Raw genomic sequence first — 25,641 nt, forward strand, 5'->3', positions numbered from 1 at the left:
TATCTGCGTTATTCAGAGAAACCTCGCAGCTGAAGCTATTATGCAGCTTTTCTTGCTCTTTTATTTATTTAAGATGCAATTAAATTGTATCATTTAAGAATTTTATTATATAACTATTAGCGCTGGGCAACGATTAAACGTGATTAATCGCACCCAAAATAAAAGTTTGTGTTAACATAATATATATGTGTACGGTGTATAATTAAATACACACACATATGCATGTATATATTTAAGAAAAATGTGTTATTTTCATATAAAATATTTATATATAATATACATTATATATAAATGCAAAATTTCTTAAATATGCAAAAATCATATTCATGGATGACCGGTAATGTATTAAAGATTTATTAACGTCACGAAAGCCGTTGGAGTGGAACGAGGCCGCTGGAGCGATTGCTAATGAGAGACTAGATTTGGATACTAGAATATGGCAATAGATTTAAACAAGAAGACTAACTGTGTTGAGCTGTATAACAATGATCAGTTTTCTGTAGAAAATGTATCCAAACAGCTCCTCACCTGTCTAATAAAACATATTATATTAAAGCATCTTTGGTGTTTCCATGGTTTCTACAAAATAAAAACAAAGTAACGCGGGTATGATGTCACTGATAGGCGCCGCACGGTCCGTGTCCTGGTAAAATCTGCTTATTTCTCTGGATTTAAACATTCTTAGAAACATTTGGGATAATGTAAGTTCACAAAACAACAAAGTAAATAACATTGTTCTAGAATCTAGTGGTTTTGGGATATTTTGATTAAAAAAATCGTACATAGTGTTTCGTACACTGGCCACGACAAAGAAGCCATTGCTAATCCATTTGTTCTTCATTAGCGGATCGTTAGTTTACTGTTGGGGATTTGTCCTGTCGCACAGCATCACTGATTATAATGGGTTCTGTTGTCTTTAGTCACACGTCAGGTGTGTGCGGTCAGCACGCTGAATTTGCATGATCAATTTAACCTGAATCTGTGTGGGAAAAATTCATGTGACTTGTAATCTCTAATCTAAATAACTTCTCTGATGACATCATCACTGGCGCGAGGGCGGGGCAACCTGTCACTCACATCAGAACGTCTAATAGTAAACCACAACAAAAGCTTTGTCACTCGGATATATATATACAGCACAATTAAGAAGAAAAGACGTCCGCTCAATGCCGACTTTCAGTCACTACTGAACGACTGGGCAGTTTCTGCGGTTTTGGACACAGCCATTAATTAAATCAATGGATAAACATCAGTGAAAATGATTAAATGCCATTTCTCACCTGTGGATTTGTCTGTCATCTCAACACCTGCGATTACATGAAACAGATCAGAATTGAAGGATGTTAATAACTGCAGGCTTTTTACTCAGAGAACAAAAAGCAATGAGAAAAAGTTATACAGTAATTATACATATAGTGAAAAATATCCTTTCAGCGTACATTTTAATAATGTTTAAAAACATCCCAGAATGCAGTGAAACAGCAAACAGAAGCTAGACAAAGATGGCCGGTGTAGATGATAAACTTAAATCTTAAAAAGTTTTCTTTTATTCTATAATAGGGACAACACCAATAATGATACACGAGTAAGTCCAAACAATAGAGAAACATATGTATACATCCCTATTCAGATAAGATATTACATTCATCTTCAATCATACAATATAGCAAGTAAAAGTACAGTCCACTCCTCAAAGATAATTCAATAATGTATTTAAATAGGCACAAACCATGGTTGGTAATGTGGATTTTGTAATCCTTTGTCCTTTGCAGTATTTTCATGCACATTGGGCAATGCCAGTGGCTCCGGCCATGCCCTCCATCAGCACAGTAACAGGGGATGGAAAACTTCCCTGTCACAAACAACACAGCGTTAGAGCCGAGAACGGCTGCAGAATATCATCTCTGCGCAAAACTACTGAAGAAATGTGTTTAATTACCAATGCCAGAATCTTTATAATATATAGCGAATCTGAGATGTCTTTTTTTGAGGTGATGTTTAGATGCAGTAACTGGATTCCTACAGTAGAGACAGTCAAGGTCCTTCATCACACTGAAAAGCTCCTCTTCATCAACAAACACAAATATTCTCTCTGTAAACAAAGAGTAAAAATAAATATATGAAATGCAAGCTTTATAGAACCATCTCCACTGCATATTGATCCCTTGAGATAGTGGTGGGGTGTTTCACTGTATCAGTGCCTGAACTGCTAGTGAATATATATTCTGATTATGGTTCATTGGTTGTGTAGCAGATCGGTTCACGATCATGGCTGTTCACTCAATAGTTGCAGGATTGAACCCAGCCTACCATTGTGCCATAGATATTCCATGCTGCAAGTTTACCACAAGTTGCTTAAGAAAAGAAAAAAAGAAATTGTGTTGCATTAATAATATGTATGTTTCTTACTAGACAAACTTTCGTGCCATTTAGTTTCACCATTTACCGTCCAAATGAGTAACTTCTATATTTAAACAATGCAGCGGCTTTAAAATTCACATTTGAGGCAAGACTGAGTCTAGACTAAAGTAATGTTAAACACATTATGAAATTCCTAATAGTTTTAGGACTACAAAATTAACAAACCCATCTGAAGTCTATCTACACACACTATACTTCATATGCATTGCATTGCAAACTCATCCTTTGATTCTAATTATAATTCAAGTCGATCTTGTGAACCATCGTCTTATTTTAAAAGTTTTTATTAAATGCATCACACTCACCTGTCATGACTATTTACTTCCAGGGCCTAAAAAATATATACATATAAAAATAGAATTAATAGCAAATACCAAAGACTATACAATTGTTATTTAATTAAGGATTGTGAAGGCTTCTTACAGCTTCATCTCAAATTAATACATTTATTTTACAGTTGGAACAATAACTATGGCATTTCAGTGTAAACTATGGTTACCATGGTGATTTTGATAAGGTAATAACCCGTTTAATACAGAAAGACATATCTACTGACCTGCCACAAACAGATGATGTGGATGTAAAGCAGTCAAATCTCCGTCAGTTCTCTAGTCTCAGACTACAGTCTATAAAGATCATATCACACCTTCAAGCGGATCAATCGATAGCGGTTTAAAAAGCTTTGTATTAATAAAATAAAAATAAAAGATGGCTGAGCTGCTTGCTTTGCGCACATGTATGACGCCAGATCACGTGGTTGTCGCATTTTCTTCTTCTTCTTTGGTGGTTGGCAAACCAACTTAAAGGTGCATTACCGCCACCTACTGGACTGGAGAATGGACAGAAAGCCAGAGCAGAAAGCTTGACACGTAGAGCTGTCAACACCATAGACATAATAAATACATATTAAAAACTGTTAATATTGTTTGTACAATGCCTTTTTTGTATGTACATTTGACTATTTCCAAAATATTGAAAAAGGGAAAAAAAAAACCGAAAAAAAACAAACATATTTTGTATTATATCTGGTCAACATGCTGTAAATTACACCAACTGCTGATTGCCCTGGATTTTTAAATTTTAATAAAACTATTCGTTCTTTATTTCAAAAAGACATTGTTACCAGGCCAAACTGTATTGTTTATTGGAATAGACTGGTGGAAGGTTTATTATGGAAGGCAATCTGGACTTTACCAAACAAATATTTATTAGTAAATAAAGTTAAGGAAATAAGTTTTAACATCTTTGATAGAGACTACCCAGTAAATACATTTCTTGTTAAATTTAAAAAGGCTATATATCCATTATAGCCCTATATCCAGGCTTCTTATATATATATATATATATATATATACGTTTAGTGTTAGGTTGATATATATATACACTCTTAGTGTTGGGTTGATATATATACACACTCTTAGTGTTGGGTTGAGATATATATATACACTCTTAGTGTTGGGTTGATATATATATACACTCTTAGTGTTGGGTTGATATATATATACACTCGTAGTGTTGGGTTGATATGTTGATATATATATACACTCTTAGTGCTGGGTTGATATATATATATACACTCTTAGTGTTGGGTTGATATGTTGATATATATATACACTCTTAGTGTTGGGTTGATATATATATATACACTCTTAGTTTTGGGTTGATATGTTGATATATATATACACTCTTAGTGTTGGGTTGATATATATATACACTCTTAGTGTTGGGTTGATATGTTGATATATATATACACTCTTAGTGCTGGGTTGATATATACACTCTTAGTGTTGGGTTGATATATATACACTCTTAGTGCTGGGTTGATATATATACACTCTTAGTGTTGGGTTGATATGTTGATATATATATACACTCTTAGTGTTGGGTTGATATATATACACTCTTAGTGCTGGGTTGATATATATACACTCTTAGTGTTGGGTTGATATATATACACTCTTAATGTTAGGTTGATATATATACACTCTTAGTGTTGGGTTGATATATATATACACTCTTAGTGCTGGGTTGATATATATACACTCTTAGTGTTGGGTTGATATATATATATATATACTCTTAGTGTTGGGTTGATATATATATACACTCTTAGTGCTGGGTTGATATATATACACTCTTAGTGTTGGGTTGATATATATATATATATATACACTCTTAGTGTTGGGTTGATATATATATATATATATATATATATATATACACTCTTAGTGTTGGTTTGATATATATATATATTACACTCTTAGTGTTGGTTTGCATCTGGTGTGAAACTGAAGCTGAAAGAGAGAGAGTGTTTGATTCAGCAGATGATCTGATCAGCTTCAGTGAGGTGGAGCAGAAACCATTATCAGACATCCAGAAGAGCAAGTTTATTGTAGAAAAGGAGTAAACTTATAGCACAAAAATGCATATTTCATGATATAAGGAGCTAATTTAGTGCAAACAGTATACACTAAAGCTCCCTCCACCACATCCTACTCCATCCTTACATCCTAACATTGTCTTGGCTTTTGGCTTGCTTAGTTAGGGACATTTAATTTTATATTAACAATATTATCACAACATTATTTTCCTGTTATGTCTGTAAAGCTGCTTTGCAACAAACTGTATTGTAGAAAACGCTATATAAATAAATGTGACTTGACTTGACTTACAAAATTCACCCCACGTTTCTGCTTCTTAATGTCTAAATCAATGTTCCCATCTGGCTTTATATTTGTCCAATTTGATTTGTCCAATATATATATATATATATATATATATATATATATATATATATATATATATGTAGCAAGGTGGAATAACTGCACCTATTGAGACGCTGGCTTCCCAGATGTCTGATTTGTCTGGGCAGTTTCATCTTCTTCGAACAGATCCGGTCCGGTCCTCTGATTCCTCCGCTTCCGAGCCACGTGTGAATAATCCCCCCTGCTATACGGGTGAGCCTACCGAGTGCATGTCTTTTCTAACCCAATGTGAAATTGTGTTTTCGCTTCAGCCACACACTTATTCTGAACAACGGACTCGCATAGCCTACATCATCTCACTTCTCAAGGGACGGGCTCGTGAGTGGGGAACAGCGGTCTGGAATTCCGAAGCAATCTGCCTCGACAGTTATTCCCTTTTTAAGGACGAGATGTTACGAGTGTTCGACCGTCCGGTGCGGGGACCGGAGGCTTCTCGTCAGTTATCCACTCTGCGTCAGGGAAGACGCTCTGTCGCCGACTTCTCGGTGGAATTCCGCACGCTCTCTACCTCTTGTGGCTGGAACGAGCCCGCGCTGGTAGCGCGCTTTGTCGATGGGTTAAACGCCGAGATCAGGGATGAGGTTCTGGCTCGTGAGATACCATCTTTCCTCAACCCCCTCATTGATTTGGCTCTACGTGTGGAGGAACGTTTTGAGTTGCGTCGACGAGCACGTCCAGCGGCCCCGCCTTCTCTCTCATCGTCTTTCGGCTTCCCTGCTACTGCACCTGCGGCGGACCAGGAACCCATGCAGCTGGGTGGAATCCGGATCTCTGCTTCAGAACGCCAGCGTCGAATTATGAACCGTCTGTGTCTTTATTGCGCCGCTAACAACCATTTCGTCACCTCCTGTCCTTTTAAAGGACAAAGCTCCCCAGTAAAGCGAGGGTTACTGGTGAGCGCATCTTCTCTAAGCCCTCCGCCGCCTTCTCGGACTACTTTTTCTGTTCATCTCCGCTGGTCCGACTCTTCTATAGATTGTCAGGCTCTTATTGACTCTGGTTCCGAGGGCAATTTTCTCTATTCTTTGCTCGTTTCGATTTCTCCCTCTCCTACCGCCCTGGTTCTAAGAATTTAAAGCCTGACGCGCTGTCTCGTCAATTCTCCTCCCCCGAGTCGTCACCCATTGAGTCTATCCTTCCTCAGGAACGAGTGGTAGGGGCTGTTACTTGGGGAATAGAACGAACCGTCAAGCGCGCGCTTTCTCACGCAATAACTCCTCGTGGCTGCCCTAAGGGTTCATTATTTGTTCCCCCCTCCGCTCGTCGTGCCGTTCTTCAGTGGGGCCACTCCTCCAAGCTTTTCGCCCATCCTGGGGTTAGGGGTACTATTGCGTCTGTGTCTCAGAAATTTTGGTGGCCCACTCGGGAACGTGATATCCGTCGTTTCATTGCGGCATGTCCTGTCTGTGCTCAGACTAAGGTTAGTAATAGACCTCCCACTGGTCTCCTTAGACCGTTGCCTGTTCCGTCACGTCCGTGGGCTCAGATTGGCCTTGATTTTATTACAGGACTTCCTCCTTCGGGTGGAAAGACTGTAATTCTTACTGTCGTCGATCGATTTTCGAAAGCGGCTCGCTTTGTCCCTCTTCCAAAGCTTCCCTCCGCCAAGGAGACCGCCCAAATTGTTGTCGATCACATTTTTAAGATCCACGGTCTCCCTGAGAATATCGTATCCGATAGAGGGCCACAGTTCGCTTCCCTGTTTTGGAAAGAGTTCTGTCGCCTCATCGGAGCCACGGTCAGCCTTTCCTCGGGTTTTCACCCCCAGACCAATGGACAAGCTGAACGCGCTAATCAGACCATTGGCCGAATTCTGCGAAGCCTCGCGTACCGCAACCCTGCCTCCTGGTCTGAGCAACTTCCATGGGCAGAGTACGCGTTCAATTCCGCTCCCTCGTCCGCCACCGGCCTGTCTCCTTTTCAGAGCTGTTTAGGGTACCAACCCTCTCTCTTTCCTTCCTCGAGTCCGGAATCTAATGTTCCATCTGTAAATACGTTTATCCAACGCTGCAAACGAACCTGGAGGACGGTGAGATCCGCTCTTTTAAGGTCTCGCTCCATCACCCGTCGGTCCGCTAACAGACGTCGTATCAAGAGTCCCCGTTATGTCATTGGTCAAAGAGTGTGGCTTTCCACCGCCAATCTCCCTCTCCAGTATCCGTCTCGTAAACTGGCTCCCAAATTTATTGGGCCCTATCGCATAATTCAGGTCCTTAGCCCTGTCTCTGTGAGGCTCAGATTGCCATCCAATCTCCGCCGTGTTCACCCCGTGTTTCATGTCTCTTCTCTCAAGCCCGTTGTTCGCCCACCCCCCCGCCCTGTTAACCCTCCGGTTCGTGTCGAGGGCTCCCCAGTCTACCGGGTCCGTAAGATCCTTGATGTCCGTCCTTGTGGTCGTGGCCATCAGTTTTTGGTCGACTGGGAGGGTTATGGTATTGAGGAGAGAAGCTGGATTCCCGCCCGGGATGTCCTGGACCGCTCGCTCATCGACGAATTCTTTCGCTCTCGTCAGTCTTCCTCTTTGAGTGCGCCAGGGGGCGCACTTTGAGGAGGGGGTACTGTCATGATCCTGGTTCCCTTCTCGTGTTTTATTGGTCTCTGTCTCCCTCTTCTGGTCATTCTCTGTATCTGTTCCCTTTTGTTCGCTCTCACTCTTCATTCACTTATCTTCCCCAGCTGTTTCTCATCTTCTCATTATCGCACCTGTTCTCTATCATTTCATTAGCTTCTCTCTATTTCTAGTCTCTTGTGTTCCACTCTAGTTTGTCGGATTATTGTTGACCGTCACGTTTGTTACCGCTATTGATCTCCTGTTATTTGTTATGTCCTGTCTAGTCCAGTTGTCAGTTATCCACCTACTACTTTACCAGATCAGCGGTTACCTGTGTTGAGTCCAGAAGAGGTGTGAGGGATCTGCGCTTCTCCAGTCCACGAGACCTGCTGCGAGCGCTTCTCTGTTTCTTCACGAACATTTTGAGACATTTCTGTTGATCGGCCGTTTCGGCTCTGCCTTGTTTTTTCATTAAAGACTGTTAACCTGCTTTTCGTCTCCTGAAGTTTCCTCACGCAGCAGTCTTCGTGACATGGTCTGTCTTCACCAGCTGCCGCCTGCTTGATCTTCTGATTGTGCATCAGTACATGGAGTTTCTTTATGAATGTTTGTTATTTTGTTATGGTGCACAATTCACTCTGGGCATTGTAATGTATAACGGCTGAGTGAAATGTGTTTTTTTTTTAACTGTTCTCCCTTACGAGAACAGTTATTTGTATGTTTCTTTTTGTGCTTTCTTGTTACTGTTGTACATTTATATTGTGTTATTTTCTTTGCAGGAGCTGGAGGTTTCTGGAGAGGGAGGGCTAGCTGCTATCGTGTGTGGTGATATACACCTAGGCTGTGTTTTCTTGCATCCAATCTTCACGTGTGTGTGGGGCAAGCTACCCAGGAATTTGGCAGCTAGCCTGTACCTCCAGGAACCTCCACTGCTGGTCCATTAGTTAAATTTAGATATAGGTTTGTTGTAATGTGTTTCTGATGCAAACTGCATGAACGTTACTGTAAAATTGATTCTGAGAATCTTGTGACTTTTTAACTATTTATTATGAAGTGCTGATGAGAGAAATAAAAAGTCTATTTTTCTATATGTTGCCCCACGTCTCTTTACCCACGTCCTAGATGACGAACCTGTGCGCCCTTAGGGCGGTTAGTCCCCATTCTGGGGTGGCGTAGTCGACCGTTGTTGCCATTATTGGAGCACGAGAGTGGGAGAGTGGAGAGTGGCTCCCACTTTTTAACCATACAAAGCTTAATGCAAATGAGTGAAGTGCCCCTGTAACCCTGGGTAAATTACGAGCAGTGTGAAACATGAAGCAGGATTGTTAACCCAAGGTTCTCTTTCAAGCATACGTTTCTGTGTCTCACTATGGGATACGCCCCTTCCGCGTATTCCTCAGAAGCCCTATTACATTACACCAGCCCCGGTTGGCTGGCAGACGTGATCTAGTGTCTGGGAGTGGCTACCCCAACCCTCAGTATAAGAAGAGCGTCATTACCCAACGTCATTTCGACATTCAAAAACCTCTTATCGCTTCACACAGAAGCCTAGAAGCCTACAAACTTTCTACGAACTTCCGTACGAATTACTGGCCACCACGCCGTTTTTTGCCTGACTACCCCGATTAGCATTCCAGCCGATTGCAAGGATTGTTCGACACTACGATGGCTGCAGCAATGCAGACTATCCCGGCTAGTGAGGGAGATTCCGTGCGACTCTGTTCCTGCGGGAATACAATTTCATGCAAGGACACACACCAGGTCTGCTCTGCATGTCTCGGGCTGAAACATGCTCAATTAGCGATCGAGAATCGCTTTACCATGAAGAGCCTTCATTGCAGACTAGCACGCCAAGCTAGCCTGTTGGGCCAGGATGCCCTTATGACACCTAGCCCTGCGCCAGCTCCCACTCCGCAGGTATCCACTCCTGTAGAGCTGCCCACCATGGCAGCTCTATCGTGGAGTGAGCAGCTCGATGTGTGCATGCCTCTTCCCAGTCTGCTCAGCACGGATGAGAAAGAGGACGCGCTTGATTTCGAGGAAGAGGGGCAATCGGATTTTCTTCTCTCTGACGAAGAGGAAGACTTCAAGGACTCTCCATTCCTCCCCCGGCCTGCGCACCCAGCACAACTCCTCGCTGCGGCAGGACCCACGGAAAAGGCGCTATTAAAGTTAACTGACTAGAGGCCAACATAGAAGGAAATTTATAGTTGAAATACAGTCGTTATTTTTGTTTGTTTTTGTGCACAAAAAGTATTCTCGTCGCTTGATAAACTTAAGATTGAGCCACTGTAGTCACTTGGACTATTTTAACGATGTCTTTCATAACTTTTCGAGGACAGGGCCAGCAAGTTTCAATCCTTTTGAAGCCTATGGAGGAGTGATCCAGCTCTCAGATTTCATCAAAAAATATCTTAATTCGTGTTCTGAAGATGAACGAAGGTCTTACGGGGTTGGAACAACATGAGGGTGAGTAAATACTGACAGAATTTTCATTTTTGGGTGAACTATCTCTTTAAGGAAGTACAATTCAGAATGCTCACTCATTCTACACTACTAAAACTGGTGTTCCCTGGCGATTGGTTTACATCAATCGACCTGAAGGACGCATATTTTCAGATAAAGATATACCCACCCCACAGGAAATTCCTAAGGTTTGCTTTCCTCGGAGTGACATACCTGGTCCTGCCATTTGGCATGTCTCTCAGCCCGAGAGTAATTATAAAGTGAACAGAAGCGGCTCTGACCCCGCTCAGGGAAAAAGGCATTCGTCTCGCTTCTTACATAGACGATTGGTTGATGACAGCTCAAACAGAGCGAGAAGTGAGAGATCACACAATCATGCTTCTGGAACACATACAGAAACTGGGCTTAAAACTGAACACCGAAAAGAGTGTTTTGATTCCCGCACAGTCTATAACATATCTGGGGCTGTCACTGGACTCAGTGACCTTCAGAGCGCGACTGTCAGAGGGCAGGGTGGAAAAATTCACCCGATGTCTGGCCGAATTTCAGAGGGGGAAAAATGTGTCTTTCCGAACATGCCTCAGGCTACTGGGACTGATGGCCTCAGCCCTAATAGTTATGTCCTTAGGGCAGACTGTTTATGAGAGAATTTCAGCGCTGGTTAGTGTCTCTGAGGTTGGACCCATTAAGGCACTCCCGAAGGAGAGTGAGAGAGACGTCAGAGGCAGTCTTTGCACTGCACCAGTGGAAACACACAACCTTTCTGGTTCAAGGGGTACCCATGGGCGTGGTTCAAGCCGGAAAAGTCATAACGACGGACGTGTCATTGTCCGGTTGGGGGGGCATTTTACGAGGGCAGGATAGTGAATGGAAGATGGGGTCATCATCCAATCTTCTATGTGACCAATCTTCACATAAACTATCTGGAAATGCTGCCGTGTTTCTGACGTTGATGCATTTTCTCCCTTTTCTGAAAGGACATCATGTTCTCGTGAGCACGGACAACACTACAATTGTGGCTTATATAAATCGACAGGGAGGCCACAGATCACTTCCCTTGCACATGCTGGCACGCAAACTGATTTTGTGGAGCAATGCCTATCTTTCATCCCTGAGAGTGACGCACGTACAGGGTGCCATGAACCAGGGTGCAGATCTGCTGTCCCGGGGCAATCCATTCTACGGGGAGTGGAAATTGAACAGGCAGGTGGTCGAACAGATCTGAGGAATATACGGCAGGGCGACAGTGGATCTGTACGCGTCCCACGACAATGCACAGTGTCCTCTGTTTTTCTCCCTGAAAGGTCAGAATGTGCCTTTTGGGATAGACGCGCTGGCACACGATTGGCCCTGCACTCTCCTTTATGCGTTTTTTTCTATCAAACCCTGCTTTAGGGTTTGATAGACCAAGGAAAAGCGTTTTTAACCATAAAAGTGTATTTGGCCGCTATTTCTGCTTGTCACATAGGTTTTGATAATAAAACCGCTGGGCAGCATCCTCTAGTATGTAGGTTCATGAAGGGCACGTCGCGCTTTGCCAGTTTCAAAGCCGCTTTCCCCTTCATAGGATTTGGCACTGGTTCTTGATGCTCTCTCTATGTCCCCATTTGAGCCACTGGACAAGATTGATTTAAAAAAATTGTTGTTTAAGACGGCGCTGCTGTTAGCTTTGGCTTCGGCGAAACGCGTAAGTGAGATTCACGCTCTTTCGGTGCATTCAGCATGTACACAGGTCATGCCTGGGGTAGCAGGGGCAGTTCTGAAGCCTAATCCTGCATTTATGCCCAAAATAGTTAATTCTATGACTCCTTTTGAGTTAAGAGCTTTCTATCCACCACCTTTTGCTTCGTCAAAACAGCAAAAGCTAAAAGAGTTGTGCCCAGTGCGTGCTTTACGCATTAACATGGAAAGAACCAGAGGGTTCCGGGAAAGCGATTATATAGCTGTTTATATCTTGGGTGAAACCACGTACAGGGAAGCCGATTACAAAACAACGTTTGTTGCACTGGATAGTGGAGGCGATGTCATTGGCGTATTCCAGTAAGGGTCATACACCCCCAGCTGGTTTACGTGCACACTCAACAAGGGGAATGTCAACTTCATGGGCTCTCTTTACAGTCACGATACAGGATATCTGTGAAGCGGCGAAATGGTCCTCGCCCGCATACATTTGCTAGGTTTTATAAACTGCATGTTAGAGCTCAAACTTTAGCACATGCAGTATTGAGCGTTGGAGTTGAGTCATGACTCGTCCAGCCCTGGAGGCGGTGCTGTGGTTGGCAGGAGACTTCGAGGCAGGCTATCTGGCAACACGGGAGTTAAGATATCCCATAGTGAGACACCGAAACGTATGCTTGAAAGAGAACAATAGGTTACTTGCGTAACCCCGGTTCTCTGATAGCATTAAGTGAGGTGTCTCACCAGATCACCCTCCTTGCTGTGTGAAGCGAGGAAGAGGTGTGCTTGTTTTGAATGTCGTAATGACGTTGTGTTGCTCCTCTTATACTAAGGGGTGGGGTAGCCACTCCAAGACACTACGTCACGTCTGCCAGTCAACTGGGACTGGCGTAATCTAATAGGGCTTCTGAGGAATTACAGAAGCCCTATTAGGGGTGTATCCTCCGGAAGGGGCGTATCCCTTAGTGAGATACCTCACTTAATGCTATCAGAGAACCTGGGTTATGCAAGTAACCAATTGTTTACAATGACCCAGGGTTAACTGTGTGAAAAGCCCTTCTGAATGCTGTTGAACCCAATGGAAAGTAATCACTATCTTGATCAAGCCTAATACATTAATCCATGTATTCACAAAAAGCTTAAGCCTAGTCGCAGGCTAAAATACATGTTTGAGCTGTTTTAACTCAAAGCAGCTTGCACTGGCATATCTTAAAATATGTCAATACGCTATATTAAATATGCTATTGTTTTGTCTCAAGATGCACACTATTACTACTAATACTGTACTAACACTCTAATGAGAGTTAGTGTAGGTGCAACTGAAAACATTCACCAAATTGTAAGTTAAATGAATGAGAAATTAAACATAATTTGGTAGTAAAACAAAGTGTTGTACATGTTATTTGTGCAAAGATGTGAGAGGCATGTGTGGTTATTTGGACAGGCCCATAAAAAAATGTGCAGAGTGTTGGGTCCCCAAGATGCATAAACTCTACAGGTCCAGAGGGGAATCAAGGATAATTAAGGTAAAAGGGGTGGAGCCACCATAACTCAAAGCTGTACAAAATGGCAAAGCCAAGCACTGGTGTGTGTTGTGGTGCTTGTGCCAAAGTTTGTTAGGATGGGGTTCCTGAAAGTTGTCTTAGTGGGGGTTGTGATTGTTGCATTTGAGCTGCCTGATGTCTTGGGAAGATTGAGGTACAGTCATAGCCCAAGAAGCATGGGGCCAAAATCAGATCCAGCTTCCAGAAGTCCTTCCCTTTCTCCACTAGGGCACTGGAACACTTTGCAAGTGGGTTCTCAGAGTCCTTTGGATCCTGTCTCCAAAAGCCTTGCGCAAGACCCTTTTGGCATTCAGGAGAAGCAGCTGTTGCTGGGTCCAGTGAAGCCTTTGGATTGGAGGTATCCCATCGTTCCTGAAGTGCAGAGCGAGTTGGCGGTGGACTTCCAGTTGAGGCAACCCGTGACTCCCAGCAGCGTAGCGGTTCAATGTGGCGAGAACCGGGTTCTCGTAGAGGTTCAGCAGGACTTTTTCAGCAATGGTCAGTTGATCCAGCCAACTGGTTTGTCTTTAGGTGGATGTCCTGTTGTTGGTCAGGATCCTGAGGCAAGAGTGCTTATCTTTGAGTATGAATTACAGGACTGCAACAGTGTACTGATGGTAAGAACATATAAATCTTAAAGGGTTTATGTTTAAAAAAAAGTCAGTTCATTTGGTTGTACAATGCCAGGGCAGCTAACACCAAGTTATATTTATTTGAATGGGTAAATCCTGATTTTTCAAGCTACTTGCCTTAAGTAGCCCTTCAAACTAACAGCTGATGTAAACCATGCCATAAATGGTATGAAGGGCACTTAAGAAACAAGAACAATAAATAGTGTTTTTAACCTGGAACCCCCAATGTGCATGTTCAATCCTTAGTGCATGTCTCCAAAACATTGACTATCTCTGGCAACACCGGCACTTCTGAGGGCAGCTGCGGTGATGTGAATTTACTAATTGGTGATTTTTGCTCCCTAGGAATTCCACCATATTGCACAGTGCACCTTCTCCCATTCATAGTTGTATGAGTGCATGGTCTTGGGTGTATGTAAGTCTTTGGGATAACCCTCTTGGTAACCACAATCTGTTTACAGATGAATGAGGATGAGCTTGTCTACACCTTCTCTCTTACCTACACCCCTGAGGCGCTTGCAGGTACTCCGATCACCCGGGCCGATGGTGCAATTGTTGGTGTTCAATGCCATTATCAAAGGTAAGTATCTCTGTGACTTTCTGCACTTTCTCGTGTAATTGGCAGACCATTCAATGGGTACTTTGATGAACCGCAGGTTCCAAAATGTAAGCAGTGATGCCTTGAGGCCAACATGGGTCCCTTATGCCTCAACAGAGGCTGGTGAAGAAGTCTTGCTGTTCTCCCTGAAGATCATGATGGGTTGGTACAGGTTTTTTCTTTCAATAAAAAACCTTTACCCTTGCTATTATGGCTGTGCCTAAAATGTTTTTTTTTTTTGTTTAGATGATTGGTCCTATCAGAGGCCTTCATACTCCTATTTCCTGGGCGGCGTTATCAACATCGAGGCATCTGTGAAGCAGTACAATCATGTGCCTCTGCGTGTGTTTGTGGACCGCTGTGTGGCCACTCAAGTACCTGATGTGAACTCTCTTCCAAGATATTCCTTCATTGAGAATCATGGGTAAGGTCATGGCCCTTGATGCGGTAGGACGGTTTAAGTTGCGTTCTGTAACCACTTTGTCACAGAGTCATGGGTAAGGTCTAGTTGCTATCAAGATAGCTCTACAGTTGACGTTCATGAGTTGCTCTTTGTGACTGTCGTCAGGTGCTTTGTGGACGCCAAAACTACAGCTTCCAGCTCCCGCTTCTTGCCTCGGTCCCAGGTTGACAAGATCCAGTTCCAGCTGGAGGCGTTTATGTTCCAGGAGGGCAACAGTCCTCCTGTATGTATTATGAATATCATGAGTTAATTTGACTTCTCCCCCCATCTGCTTTGGTTTCGTGACTTGTCTGTCACCCCTTGCAGATCTACATAACTTGTATTCTGAAGGCAACTATTGCTTCTGCACCTAGTGACGCTCAGCGCAAATCCTGTTCCTTTGCCAATGGGTAAGGGGGCATTTTATTTTATGTTAAATGGCTTTTCTCATGCTGAAGGTTCCATGTCTGTTTTATTGCAGTTGGTTTGCTGCTGATGGTAATGATCAAGTTTGTGGTTGCTGTGACTCAACATGTGGTCCTGATGGTGAATTTGCTGCTTCTCCCTATGAAGGTTGGTAGCTTTGTTCTATCTAAGGTTGATTTTGATTCAAGTGCTCCTAACTTGGCTTTTTTCCTCTCTCTAGGCATTCAGTGGGAAGGCAAGGCCTCACTTGGTCCTCTAATGGTTCAAGGGCAAAAAAGAGCTTTTCAATAAAACTGATAAATCAATCCTGTATTGCATCTGACTTGTCATTTTGCTTCATGTCTGGTTTAACTGCTCTTGACTTGTAAAAAGTGCCTTATTCTGCCAATGTGATCAAACTGATAGTCCTACTGTACTTTTCAAGTCCCATATAGCATGCAACGATAGGGTTCCCGAAGTCACCCTAAGTGAGTTTTTAACAGAAAAAAATACTGGTTGTATGAAAGTTAAGTGAGATTTTCTGTTGTCACACTCTTCTGCACAGTTCAAGTCAATTTTAGTTGTTACAGTTTTTGCTTTTATGGTGTTTGTTGTCATTGAGTATTGTTGACATGCTTCAGTGTCACTATAGTTCACCCTAATTGTCATTTCAGTTGAGGCAGAGATTTTAAAAGCAGAAGGAATAGCCATTCTAAGCTTTTTTTGTTGAATTTCATTTAACTTATTTTATGATAGTTTTTTCAGTTATGACACTGGTTATTCAATAAACAGATTACTGTTACTAAAGTGCTCAAAAGAAATTTAAGTTCCAAGACGGTCCATATAGTGACTTTAGTACTGTGACTTTGGTGATAAACAGCCCTATTTAACACCCATGAAAGCTTTCCATTTGACAAAAGTTTCCTCATAGTGGAAGGGGTTCTGTGGTGTAAGAAACGCTGTGGAACTAGATTATCATTCCATGTATATAAATCTGTGGGGACGTTTTCTTTAGTTCATAAAGGTTTATTTTAAGCTGTGAGGAGATGAAGTGGCTTCCAAACATCTGGGCCAGTTGTTCAAATTCAGGTAGCTTTAAGACCCCCTGATTATACTCTATTGTCATTATTTATTCTGGATGTTTTACCGTGCCATATAAAAGGTCTGATCAAACCAAAAAAAGAGGGTGGAATATGTATCGGGAGATTGAAAAATATATAGGAATTTTGGCAAAATCCTGTGCTTTCCATTCTGTGACAGTTGAGCTAAAAAATAAAGAGGGCGTCTGAACGTTGCATTAGATGGTCAGTTTGTGTGTAAATGTGCATTTTTGCAAAGACTGGGAGCCAGGCCTTCTCGTCCAACATCAGTGCCTGACCTCACAAATGCACTTCTAGAAGAATGGTCAACATACAGGACGTGCAGAATTATTAGGCACGTTGATTTTCTGATCATATTTTTTTTCCAGGCACGTTCTACCAATTCCAAGCCACATAAATGGCTTGGCAAAATTAACTACTATTAATTTTGTATATTTAATAATTTCTAAGTGAATATATAATTGTTCATGAAGGCTGGAAATGAAAAAAACTAATATTCAGGTTTGCGTAATAGGCACATTTTCTTTTACATTAATTTTAGTACATCTCTGCATAACGGACTTCAGGGTAGGAGATGGAAAAATGAACTCCCAAAACTTAGTGCCAGATTCTGGAAGATGAATTCTTCAAACAGTGGTACAAGAGGATGTGGTGCTGGACCTTCAAGAGTCACTGTCAATATGTCAGTCTATAAAGCCTATAAAAAACAGTCTTCATGTATTTTACTACACTTCAGCTTGTGATTCTTATTAAATAGGGGGCCATTTTTTTGGATTCTTTCCCTAACCTAAGTCTCTGAGATCCTGACACCTTCCACTTCTGGAGACTCCAGGTAGGTTGCAGTTCTGGAAAAGGGTGGCACTGAAGACTAAAGGGTTTCTAATGGTTTCACACTTAATTCTTGGCCCTTGCGTTCTTGTGTTTTATATATATGTCTGTGATTGGCCATTGCGTTCACACGCTAAACATACATGTCTGTGATTGGCCATTGTGTTCCCGCGCTCAACATATCTGTGATTAGTCATTGCGTACACGCTCAACATATATGTCTGTGATTGGCCATTGCGTTCACACGCTCAACATATGTCTGTGATTGGCCATTGCGTTCACACGCTCAACATATATGTCTGTGATTGGCAGTCCCGGCACCATGTGAGTCACTAGTGCCCGCCCTGGACGAGCTTGTCTCCCTTCATCAACTCTACATCCCACATCTCAGTTCAACATCAAATCTAGTCGTAAATGGTAGTTGTCCCTCGGGAGTCGACCAACCACCAGTTCTTGCTTTTCTCGACTTTTATTTATATTTTGTTATCCATAGGCTACTGTAACTGTTATCAAAAGTTGATGAATAAACTCCTGAATAAAAATGTGTTTGGTCTGATTTAAAAAATAATATTTTTGAAAACGGATTTGATTGGTTTGTCGATAGTGAGCGCGGGAATGTTTGTTTGTGTCCTAAGCATAGTAGCGCTTAATAATGATAGCTGTTTTTTTTTAAAACAACTATGCTGAGCTATTTCGTGTGACAGTTACCATGGATATACGCTGTTTCTTTAATCAAAGACCACCAAAGTTTTCAGAAGACAGCAGCGAGGTAAGGGGAGAAAACCCAGGGTGTAGCTGTGCACAAGAGGTCGTCACGGCCACAGGATGCAGCACCACGGGATCTCGGAGTTGAGAAACCCAACCAAGTATTCTTGAAAAACTTTCCTACACGTGTTTTCTCAGGCAAAAAAAGATAGTTTAACAGCTCCTGGTATGGAAGCAGAGACTGGCTAAAATACTCTTCATGCAGGTGCTGAATTCTGCTACCCATGCAGAACATTTCGAGCATGGCCTCCTCTGCCACAGACACCACATGTACGATAATTAAATTTAACGACTGGAAGCATGCAGTGGAAACTGGGAAAGGACTTAATAAATATTCAGCGTCAAAAGAACACCAGACTTATGAAGCTATGTGGAGGGACAAGGAGAGACCGATTCAGACCAGTAAAGAAATCACAACTTTAATCAATGCAGAACATTTGGAACACAATAGATATTACTTGTCATCAATAATTGATGTCGTCGATTTCCTTGCAGTGAACCAGCTACGTTTTAGACCTCCGTGAAGTTGGCACCCCATAAAGCGAAATAATCTCCAAAACTATGCCATTGAATTGTGCTGCGTTTGTGCTGATTTGTGTCGCAAAAACGAACGTCAGTGCTGGTTTGGTGTTTGAGATATTGAACATTATTTTTTTAGTTGTGTTACGTCACTCTCCACCCCATGTCGTTCAAATCGCTCAAACCGGTGTCATTTGTTTGTGCTCGGATTGTGCTGGTTTGTGCCGTTAAAACAAACATTGTATCTGTTTTCCTTTCGCAGATATAACAAATTTAATTCGGGAACTGTGACGTCACTCTTCACCCCATTTCTTCCAAATCGCACAAAAACTGTGTCGTTCGTTTGTGCTCGGTTTGTGCCGATTTGTGCCGTTAAAATTAACATTGTATCTATATCCCATCCTTTAGAAATAACAAATATAATTCGGGTCAGTGACGTCACTCTCCACCCCACCTCATCTAAATCGCACCAAACCGGTGTCGTTTGTTTGTGCTCGATTTGTGCCGGTTTGTGCCGTTGAAAGAAACATTGCAACTGCGATCCCCTCTTAAACATAAAAAAATAAACTTCTTACATACAGTTACATAACTGTCCACCCCATATGGTCTAAATCGTTCCAAAACTATGCCGTTCGTTTGTGCTCGATTTGTGCCGGTTTGTACTGTTACGATGAACATCATATCTTTTTCCCCTCTTTAGAAATTACACATTGGATTCGGGACAGTGACGTCACTCTCCACCACATGCCGTCCAAATCGCCCCAAAACAGTGCCTTTTGTTTGTGCTCGATTTGTGCTGTTTTGTGCCGTAGAAAAAACATCATAAATTATTCCATTCTTCAGACATCACAAAATCTTTGGAGGAGTAGTGACGTCACTCAAGCACTCCATCCATCTCGTCTACAAACCTGTCTGGTGCGTTTGTGCTCGCACAGGGCCTCTGCTGTCATTGTTCTTTTATTTTTTAGATACAGAACTGTTTTAGTTTAAATTTGTGCTAGATATTGACATGTGGTCTTTATAATATCAACAGTGCATTATGATATGTAATGTACTGTCAATAGTCAAGTCAAGTCAAGTCAAATATATTTATATAGCGCTTTTCACAATACAGATTGTATCAAAGCTGCTTCACAGTATCAATCAAAACATCTTAACAATGTTAGTTTATTACTGGAAAAAAAGACATCCTAGTTTGGTAGAGCTAATCAATGATATGATTGGTTAATTAATTTGAATATCCCCAACTGAGCAAGCCAAAGGCAACAGTGGCAAGGAACCGAAAAACTCCATCGAGTGACCTAATGGTGTCCTAACACCCCATCAAATGACCCAATGGAGAAAAAAAAACCTTGGGAGAACCCAGTCGGGGGCCAGTTCTCCTCTGGCGTTTATGAACTAGAGGCCGAATTTACAGTAACTGTAAGATAAAAATTTATATGAATGCCTGGCTAATTAGATGCGTCTTCAGTCTAGTTTTAAACTGGGAGAGAGAGTCTGAGCTATGAACAATATCAGGAAGGCTATTCCAGAGCATCGGAGCTAAATGTGAAAATGCTCTGCCTCCTTTGGTGGATCTGGATATCCTAGGAATGACCAGAAGCCTCGAATCTAGTGATCTTAAAGAGCGCGATGGATTGTAAGGCGATAGAAGATCCGTTAAATAGACTGGAGCTAAACCATTTAGAGCTTTATAAGTCAAAAGCAATACCTTGTATTTAATACGGAACTTTATAGGTAACCAATGAAGTGAGGATAAAATCGGTGTTATATGATCATATTTTCTTGATCTAGTAAGAACTCTAGCGGCTGCATTTTGGACTAACTGTAGCTTGTTTATTGAAGATGCAGGACAACCAGCTAATGAAGCATTACAGTAATCTAGTCTCGAGGTCATGAATGCATGAACTAACTTTTCTGCATCAGAGACTGATAGCATATTACGTAGCTTAGCAATGTTTCAAAGGTGGAAAAAGACTGTTTTTGTAACATATGAAATATGCTTTTCAAAAGACAGGTTGCGGTCTAGTATAACACCCAGGTCTTTTACTGTAGCGGATAAAGTAATAGGGCATCCTACTATGTTAAAGTCGTGCTGTGAAGGGTTTTGTGGACGGTTTTTAGAACCGATAAGTATTACCTCTGTCTTGTCTGGATTTAATAAAAGAAAATTATGCGTCATCCAATCTTTTATATCATTAACACAATCTGTCAATTTGGATAATTTAGCGTATTCATCTGGCCGTGATGAAATATATATTTGAGTGTCATCAGCATAACAATGGAAACTAATTCCATGTTTCCTTAGAATATTACCAAGTGGCAGCATATATATTGAGAATAATAAAGGGCCTAACACAGATCCCTGCGGCACTCCATAGTTTGCCGAAGTTATAATCGATTTTTCTCCATTTAAGTAGACGAAATGGTAGCGGTCAGATAAGTATGACCTGAACCAGCTTAATGCTTGTCCTTGAACACCAGTGTAATTTTGTAGTCGATCTAAGAGTATTGTGTGATCTATAGTATCGAACGCAGCACTAAGATCAAGTAAAACTAGTACTGAGATACAGCCTTGGTCCAAAGCTAAAAGTAAATCATTTGTGATTCTAACAAGCGCAGTTTCAGTGCTATGATGTGGCCTGAATCCAGACTGAAACTTTTCATAGATGTCGTTTTTCTTGCAAGAAAGAGCCGAGTTGAGCAGCCACAACTTTTTCTAATATTTTTGACATAAATGGAAGATTCGAAATGGGTTTGTAATTTGCTAGGTTATTTGGATCTAATTGTGGTTTCTTAATAAGAGGTTTTATAACTGCCAGCTTGAACGTTCTTGGAACATGACCTAAAGATAAAGATGAGTTAATAATATTGAGAAGAGGCTCTTCCACTATAGGTAACACTTTTTTCAGTAGTTCAGTTGGTATAGGATCTAATAAACATGTTGTTGTTTTAGATGAAGTGATAAGTTTATTTAACTCTTTTTGTTCTATGGTTGTAAAGCATTGTAATTGTTCTTGCGGGGTGATAATTGCGGCTGAATTATAAGGCTCGAGCAGAGATCGAACGTTTACGATTTTGATTCTGATGCTTTCAATTTTCTCGGTGAAGAAGTTCATGAAATCATTACTACTAAACTGTAACGAGGTATTTTATTCAGACGACGTCTGTTTATTTGTTAGTCTAGCCACGGTATTAAATAAAAACCTTGGATTATTTCGGTTGTTTTCTATTAATTTGCTGAGGTGCTCCGCCCTGGCCGTTTTAAGGGCCTTTTTATAACGTGACATACTGTCTTTCCACGCGATTCTAAAGACCTCTAAATTAGTTTTTTTCCATTTACGGTCTAAATTACGGGTTTCTCTCTTTAAAACATACGTAGTATTATTGTACCATGGTGCTATACTTTTTTCTCTGACCTTTTTTAATCTAATGGGTGCAACAATATCCAATGTTCTAGAGAGAATGGAGCTCGTAGTGCTAGTTAGTTCGTCTAGTTCATCTGTTTGTTTGGGTTCAGGCAGCAGCTGGGACAGATCAGATAAGCTATTTGAGAAATGATCTATGGTGGATGGACGAATTGTTCTACCTGGTCGATAACGTGGCGCAGCATGACATATTATAGCAGTGCGTAATATGCAAGTTAACAAGTAGTGGTCAGTGACATCATCACTTTGCGGTACAATATCTATATCGGTTGGATCGGTTCCATATGATATAATTAAATCGAGTGTATGATTAAGACGATGAGTTGGTCCGGTGACGTTTTGCTTGACCCCGAAGGAGTTTAATAAATCTGTAAACGCAACCCCTAACGCATCATTTAAATTATCTACGTGTATGTTAAAATCTCCAACAATTAATGCTTTATCGACGTTGACCAAAAGATCTGATAGAAAGTCAGCAAAGTCTTTTAGGAAATTGGCGTAAGGCCCTGGAGGTCTATATACGGTAGCCAATGCTAGAGATAATGTGGTTTTTTTTCTTACATCTAAGAGCGTAACATTTAGCACAAGCACTTCAAACGAATTAAACCTATGACGAGTTTTCTGAGTAACATTAAGGGTATCTCTGTAATTGTTGCAACACCGCCGCCACGACCGATCAGACGGGGCTCATGCTTATAACAGTATCCTGGCGGAGTAGACTCATTTAGACCGAAATAATCATTTGGTTTAAGCCAGGTTTCAGTAAGGCACAGAACATCGAAATTATTATCTGTGACCATTTCATTTACAATAACCGCCTTAGGTGTGAGCGATCTAATGTTTAGGAGACCTAGCTTTAGAAATTGTTTTTGTTCACTACTAGCGAGATTTTTTGTTTTAATAACAATTAGATTTTTTCTAGATCCCGCAGTAGATTTATTATTTGATCTTAGTAAACGAGGAATAGACACAGTTTCTATGCAATGTTCTACACTAGTATTAATATCAATTAAATTGGTGCAGTAGAGACTGTGATTTGGATTTTTGGTTACTAAAAACTATCAATACTCTGGCTGCAGGCTACGTGTGATAGATGCTTTAATTTTGTCCAATAAATTCAAATAAAGTTGTGTTCTGTCATAAGTTTTCTGAATACTTAAGCTTCAGCTTACAGACATTTAAAGTCTTTCTGCCCCCTAAAAACATTTGTTTACCCTAAGCAATGCATAGTGGGAAAACAAAACAGGAAAAGGCATCTGGCTGTGAAAAAGGTAAGCATGTGCTCTGAGATAAAATACAAAAAAAAATACTAAAATCATGTGTGCAGGTCAATATAATTTACTGGATAATTTGAACAAATAAGAAATTGACAGACACGTCAAAGATGTGAAACTTTTTATTAATTAATATGGGCAATCAGGTAAATGTATCATGTCCAAATGATCCTCCATTGGTCACATTAATAAGAGTAGACCTATGACATTCTTATGCCATGCCATGCAATAAAATACATTAAGTTATTAGTTAAGATATACAGCAAAGTACATTTCATGGCAAAAAGCTTGATGTTATGCAGAGGAAATGACAAAAAGCAATATACAAGTGGAATATATGTTCCATTTAATCCTCTGAAGTCATTTAATTAGCTCCTCCTAAATGGCACAAGGCAGGCCCAGCTCAAAGGAGGAAGCTGGTAGTCAACGAGGTGCGAAAGCAGGAGGAGAGGATGAGATGTATAATGGGCAAAATGGGCTGGCAAGACCTTTGGTCAATGGAAGAGAGTAGGATCAGTTTCCTTGTTAGGTCAACATATGATGTTCTCCCATCACCGCAGAACCTAAACCTCTGGGTAGGAGAGGATCCCTCTTGTCCTTTGTGTTCATCACCTGCCACATTAAGGCACATTTTGACAGGATGTAAGGTGGCTCTTAGCCATGGTCGGTTTACTTGGCGCCATGACCAAGTATTGCGATGTTTGGCTTTAGCATTGGAAGGAAAGCGTAGTATGACCAATAAGTTGCCGCCTGTTCTAGCAAAACATTACACGCAGAAGACAATATTCCTCCGCCCAGGCGAGCAACCACAAAGAAAAGGTGCTAACACCAATTCTCGCCCAGGACAACTGGAAGCTGCTAGGGACTGGAAGATATTGGCTGATCTTGAGCAACGGCTTATTTTTCCACCTGAGATTGCCACCACTAACCTACGACCAGATATTGTTTTGTGGTCTGGATCAGCACGCATTGTTCAACTGATAGAGTTAACAGTGCCATGGGAGGATGCGGTAGATGAGGCATATGAGAGGAAGAAATTGCGGTATGCTCATCTGGCCACTGAAGCAGAACAGCGAGGATGGAGAGTCCAGGTTTATCCAGTGGAAGTGGGTTGTCGAGGTTTTGTGGCACACTCTACAACCCGGTTCCTCAGAGACGTCGGATTCAGTGGCCAAGAGTTGCGTCGCACAGTAAAGAACTTATCTGAAGCAGCAGAAAGGAGCAGCAACTGGCTGTGGTTGAGACGGAAAGATTCTAGCTGGCTGTGTACAGGCCGCCATGCTACGGTTTCGTAGAATTCTTGAAAACTTGAAGAGTCTGTTGGTTTATTTGTATAGGTTGTATAGTATTTACAGTCATTACGTTCCTGTGTATATTGCGTGAATGACGGGTGGTTGGGCAGATATTGTGTTTTGCGGTAGGTGGTATGCCATACGGAACCGTTGCCACTGAAACTGCATATTAACGCACCAGTGGGGCTCGACATGTCATGGCGGGGAACAGAACACAGGAAGCAATAGCAAGTAACTCAATTTATTAAAGACCAAAACAATGACACGGGCGTGGAATGGTAGCGCAGGGACTTCGATGGCCAGAAGTGATGACAGGAACCGTGAAGTGGTGAAACACAGAAGACGAAATCCACACAACCCAAACGATAATCCACAACGAAACGACAATCCACGAAGAACACGAACACCGGACGAGCGGGATGACAGGACTGGAACACCGACACAGGAGACATCAAACAACGATCTGACAAAGAGGACAAAAACCGGTGAGTATAAATAGGGTGAGGAAATGGACTGCAGCTGGTGGTGATATGATGATCAGCTGGAGCGGATCAGGTAATGACATCACACTCACGCCCACAACGCACGTGCATTCATACCACAACATAAACACGAGACGAGAAGGAACCAGAGAATAGTATACCGTGACAGTACCCCTCCTCCTAAGAACGCCTCCTGGCGTTCTCAGACTCCCTTACCTGTCGATTGTAATCATCGATAAGGGAGTGATCCAGGATGTCTCTAGCAGGTACCCAACTTCTCTCCTCCGGACCGTAACCTTCCCAGTCCACCAAGTACTGGAATCCGCGTCCCCTCCGCCTAGAGTCCAGAATACGGTTGACCGAATAAGTGGTTTCCCCATCTACGAGTCGCGGCGGGGGGGGAACCGGGGCTGGCGGATTAATGTGCGAATGAAACACGGGCTTAATTTTGG

General features: G+C 41.8%; 2 protein-coding genes across 3 annotated transcripts in view; one reads left to right on the top strand and one right to left on the bottom strand.

The window, feature by feature from the left end:
- l3mbtl1 (L3MBTL histone methyl-lysine binding protein 1) overlaps positions 1-3,161 on the bottom strand; it is a 45,708-nt gene extending 42,547 nt beyond the window's left edge. Inside the window, exons 1-6 of one of the 2 annotated variants that reach the window (XM_077217804.1) lie at positions 2,978-3,161; positions 2,727-2,752; positions 2,311-2,354; positions 1,940-2,092; positions 1,730-1,852; positions 1,281-1,307 (exon numbers count right to left, since the gene is read on the bottom strand). The gene's annotated coding sequence lies outside the window, so the exon portion shown is untranslated. The remainder of the gene's footprint in view (positions 1-1,280; positions 1,308-1,729; positions 1,853-1,939; positions 2,093-2,310; positions 2,355-2,726; positions 2,753-2,977) is intronic. The other variant, XM_077217802.1, reaches the window with a different exon arrangement.
- Positions 3,162-13,454: 10,293 nt separating this feature from the next.
- LOC143724565 (zona pellucida sperm-binding protein 3-like) lies at positions 13,455-15,827 on the top strand. The gene is made up of 8 exons (XM_077217709.1): positions 13,455-14,041; positions 14,518-14,636; positions 14,713-14,816; positions 14,901-15,078; positions 15,223-15,340; positions 15,424-15,506; positions 15,578-15,669; positions 15,743-15,827. The coding sequence occupies exons 1-8, from the start codon at positions 13,502-13,504 to the stop codon at positions 15,811-15,813; spliced, it is 1,305 nt and encodes a 434-aa protein (XP_077073824.1). The 5' UTR covers positions 13,455-13,501; the 3' UTR covers positions 15,814-15,827.
- Positions 15,828-25,641: the final 9,814 nt, after the last annotated feature.

The sequence above is a fragment of the Siphateles boraxobius genome, unplaced genomic scaffold (genome assembly GCF_051911475.1).
Source record: "Siphateles boraxobius isolate OS27281-9 unplaced genomic scaffold, OSU_SipBor_1 76, whole genome shotgun sequence".
NCBI classification, from domain to species: domain Eukaryota; kingdom Metazoa; phylum Chordata; class Actinopteri; order Cypriniformes; family Leuciscidae; genus Siphateles; species Siphateles boraxobius.

Coding starts and splice junctions, on each gene's coding strand:
- LOC143724565 (XM_077217709.1), top strand. CDS start 13,502: ATGGGGTTCCTGAAAGTTGTCTTAGTGGGGGTTGTGATTGTTGCATTT. Junction 14,042..14,517: donor ACTGCAACAGTGTACTGATG/GTAAGAACATAT, acceptor ATCTGTTTACAG/ATGAATGAGGATGAGCTTGT. Junction 15,670..15,742: donor TGCTGCTTCTCCCTATGAAG/GTTGGTAGCTTT, acceptor TCCTCTCTCTAG/GCATTCAGTGGGAAGGCAAG.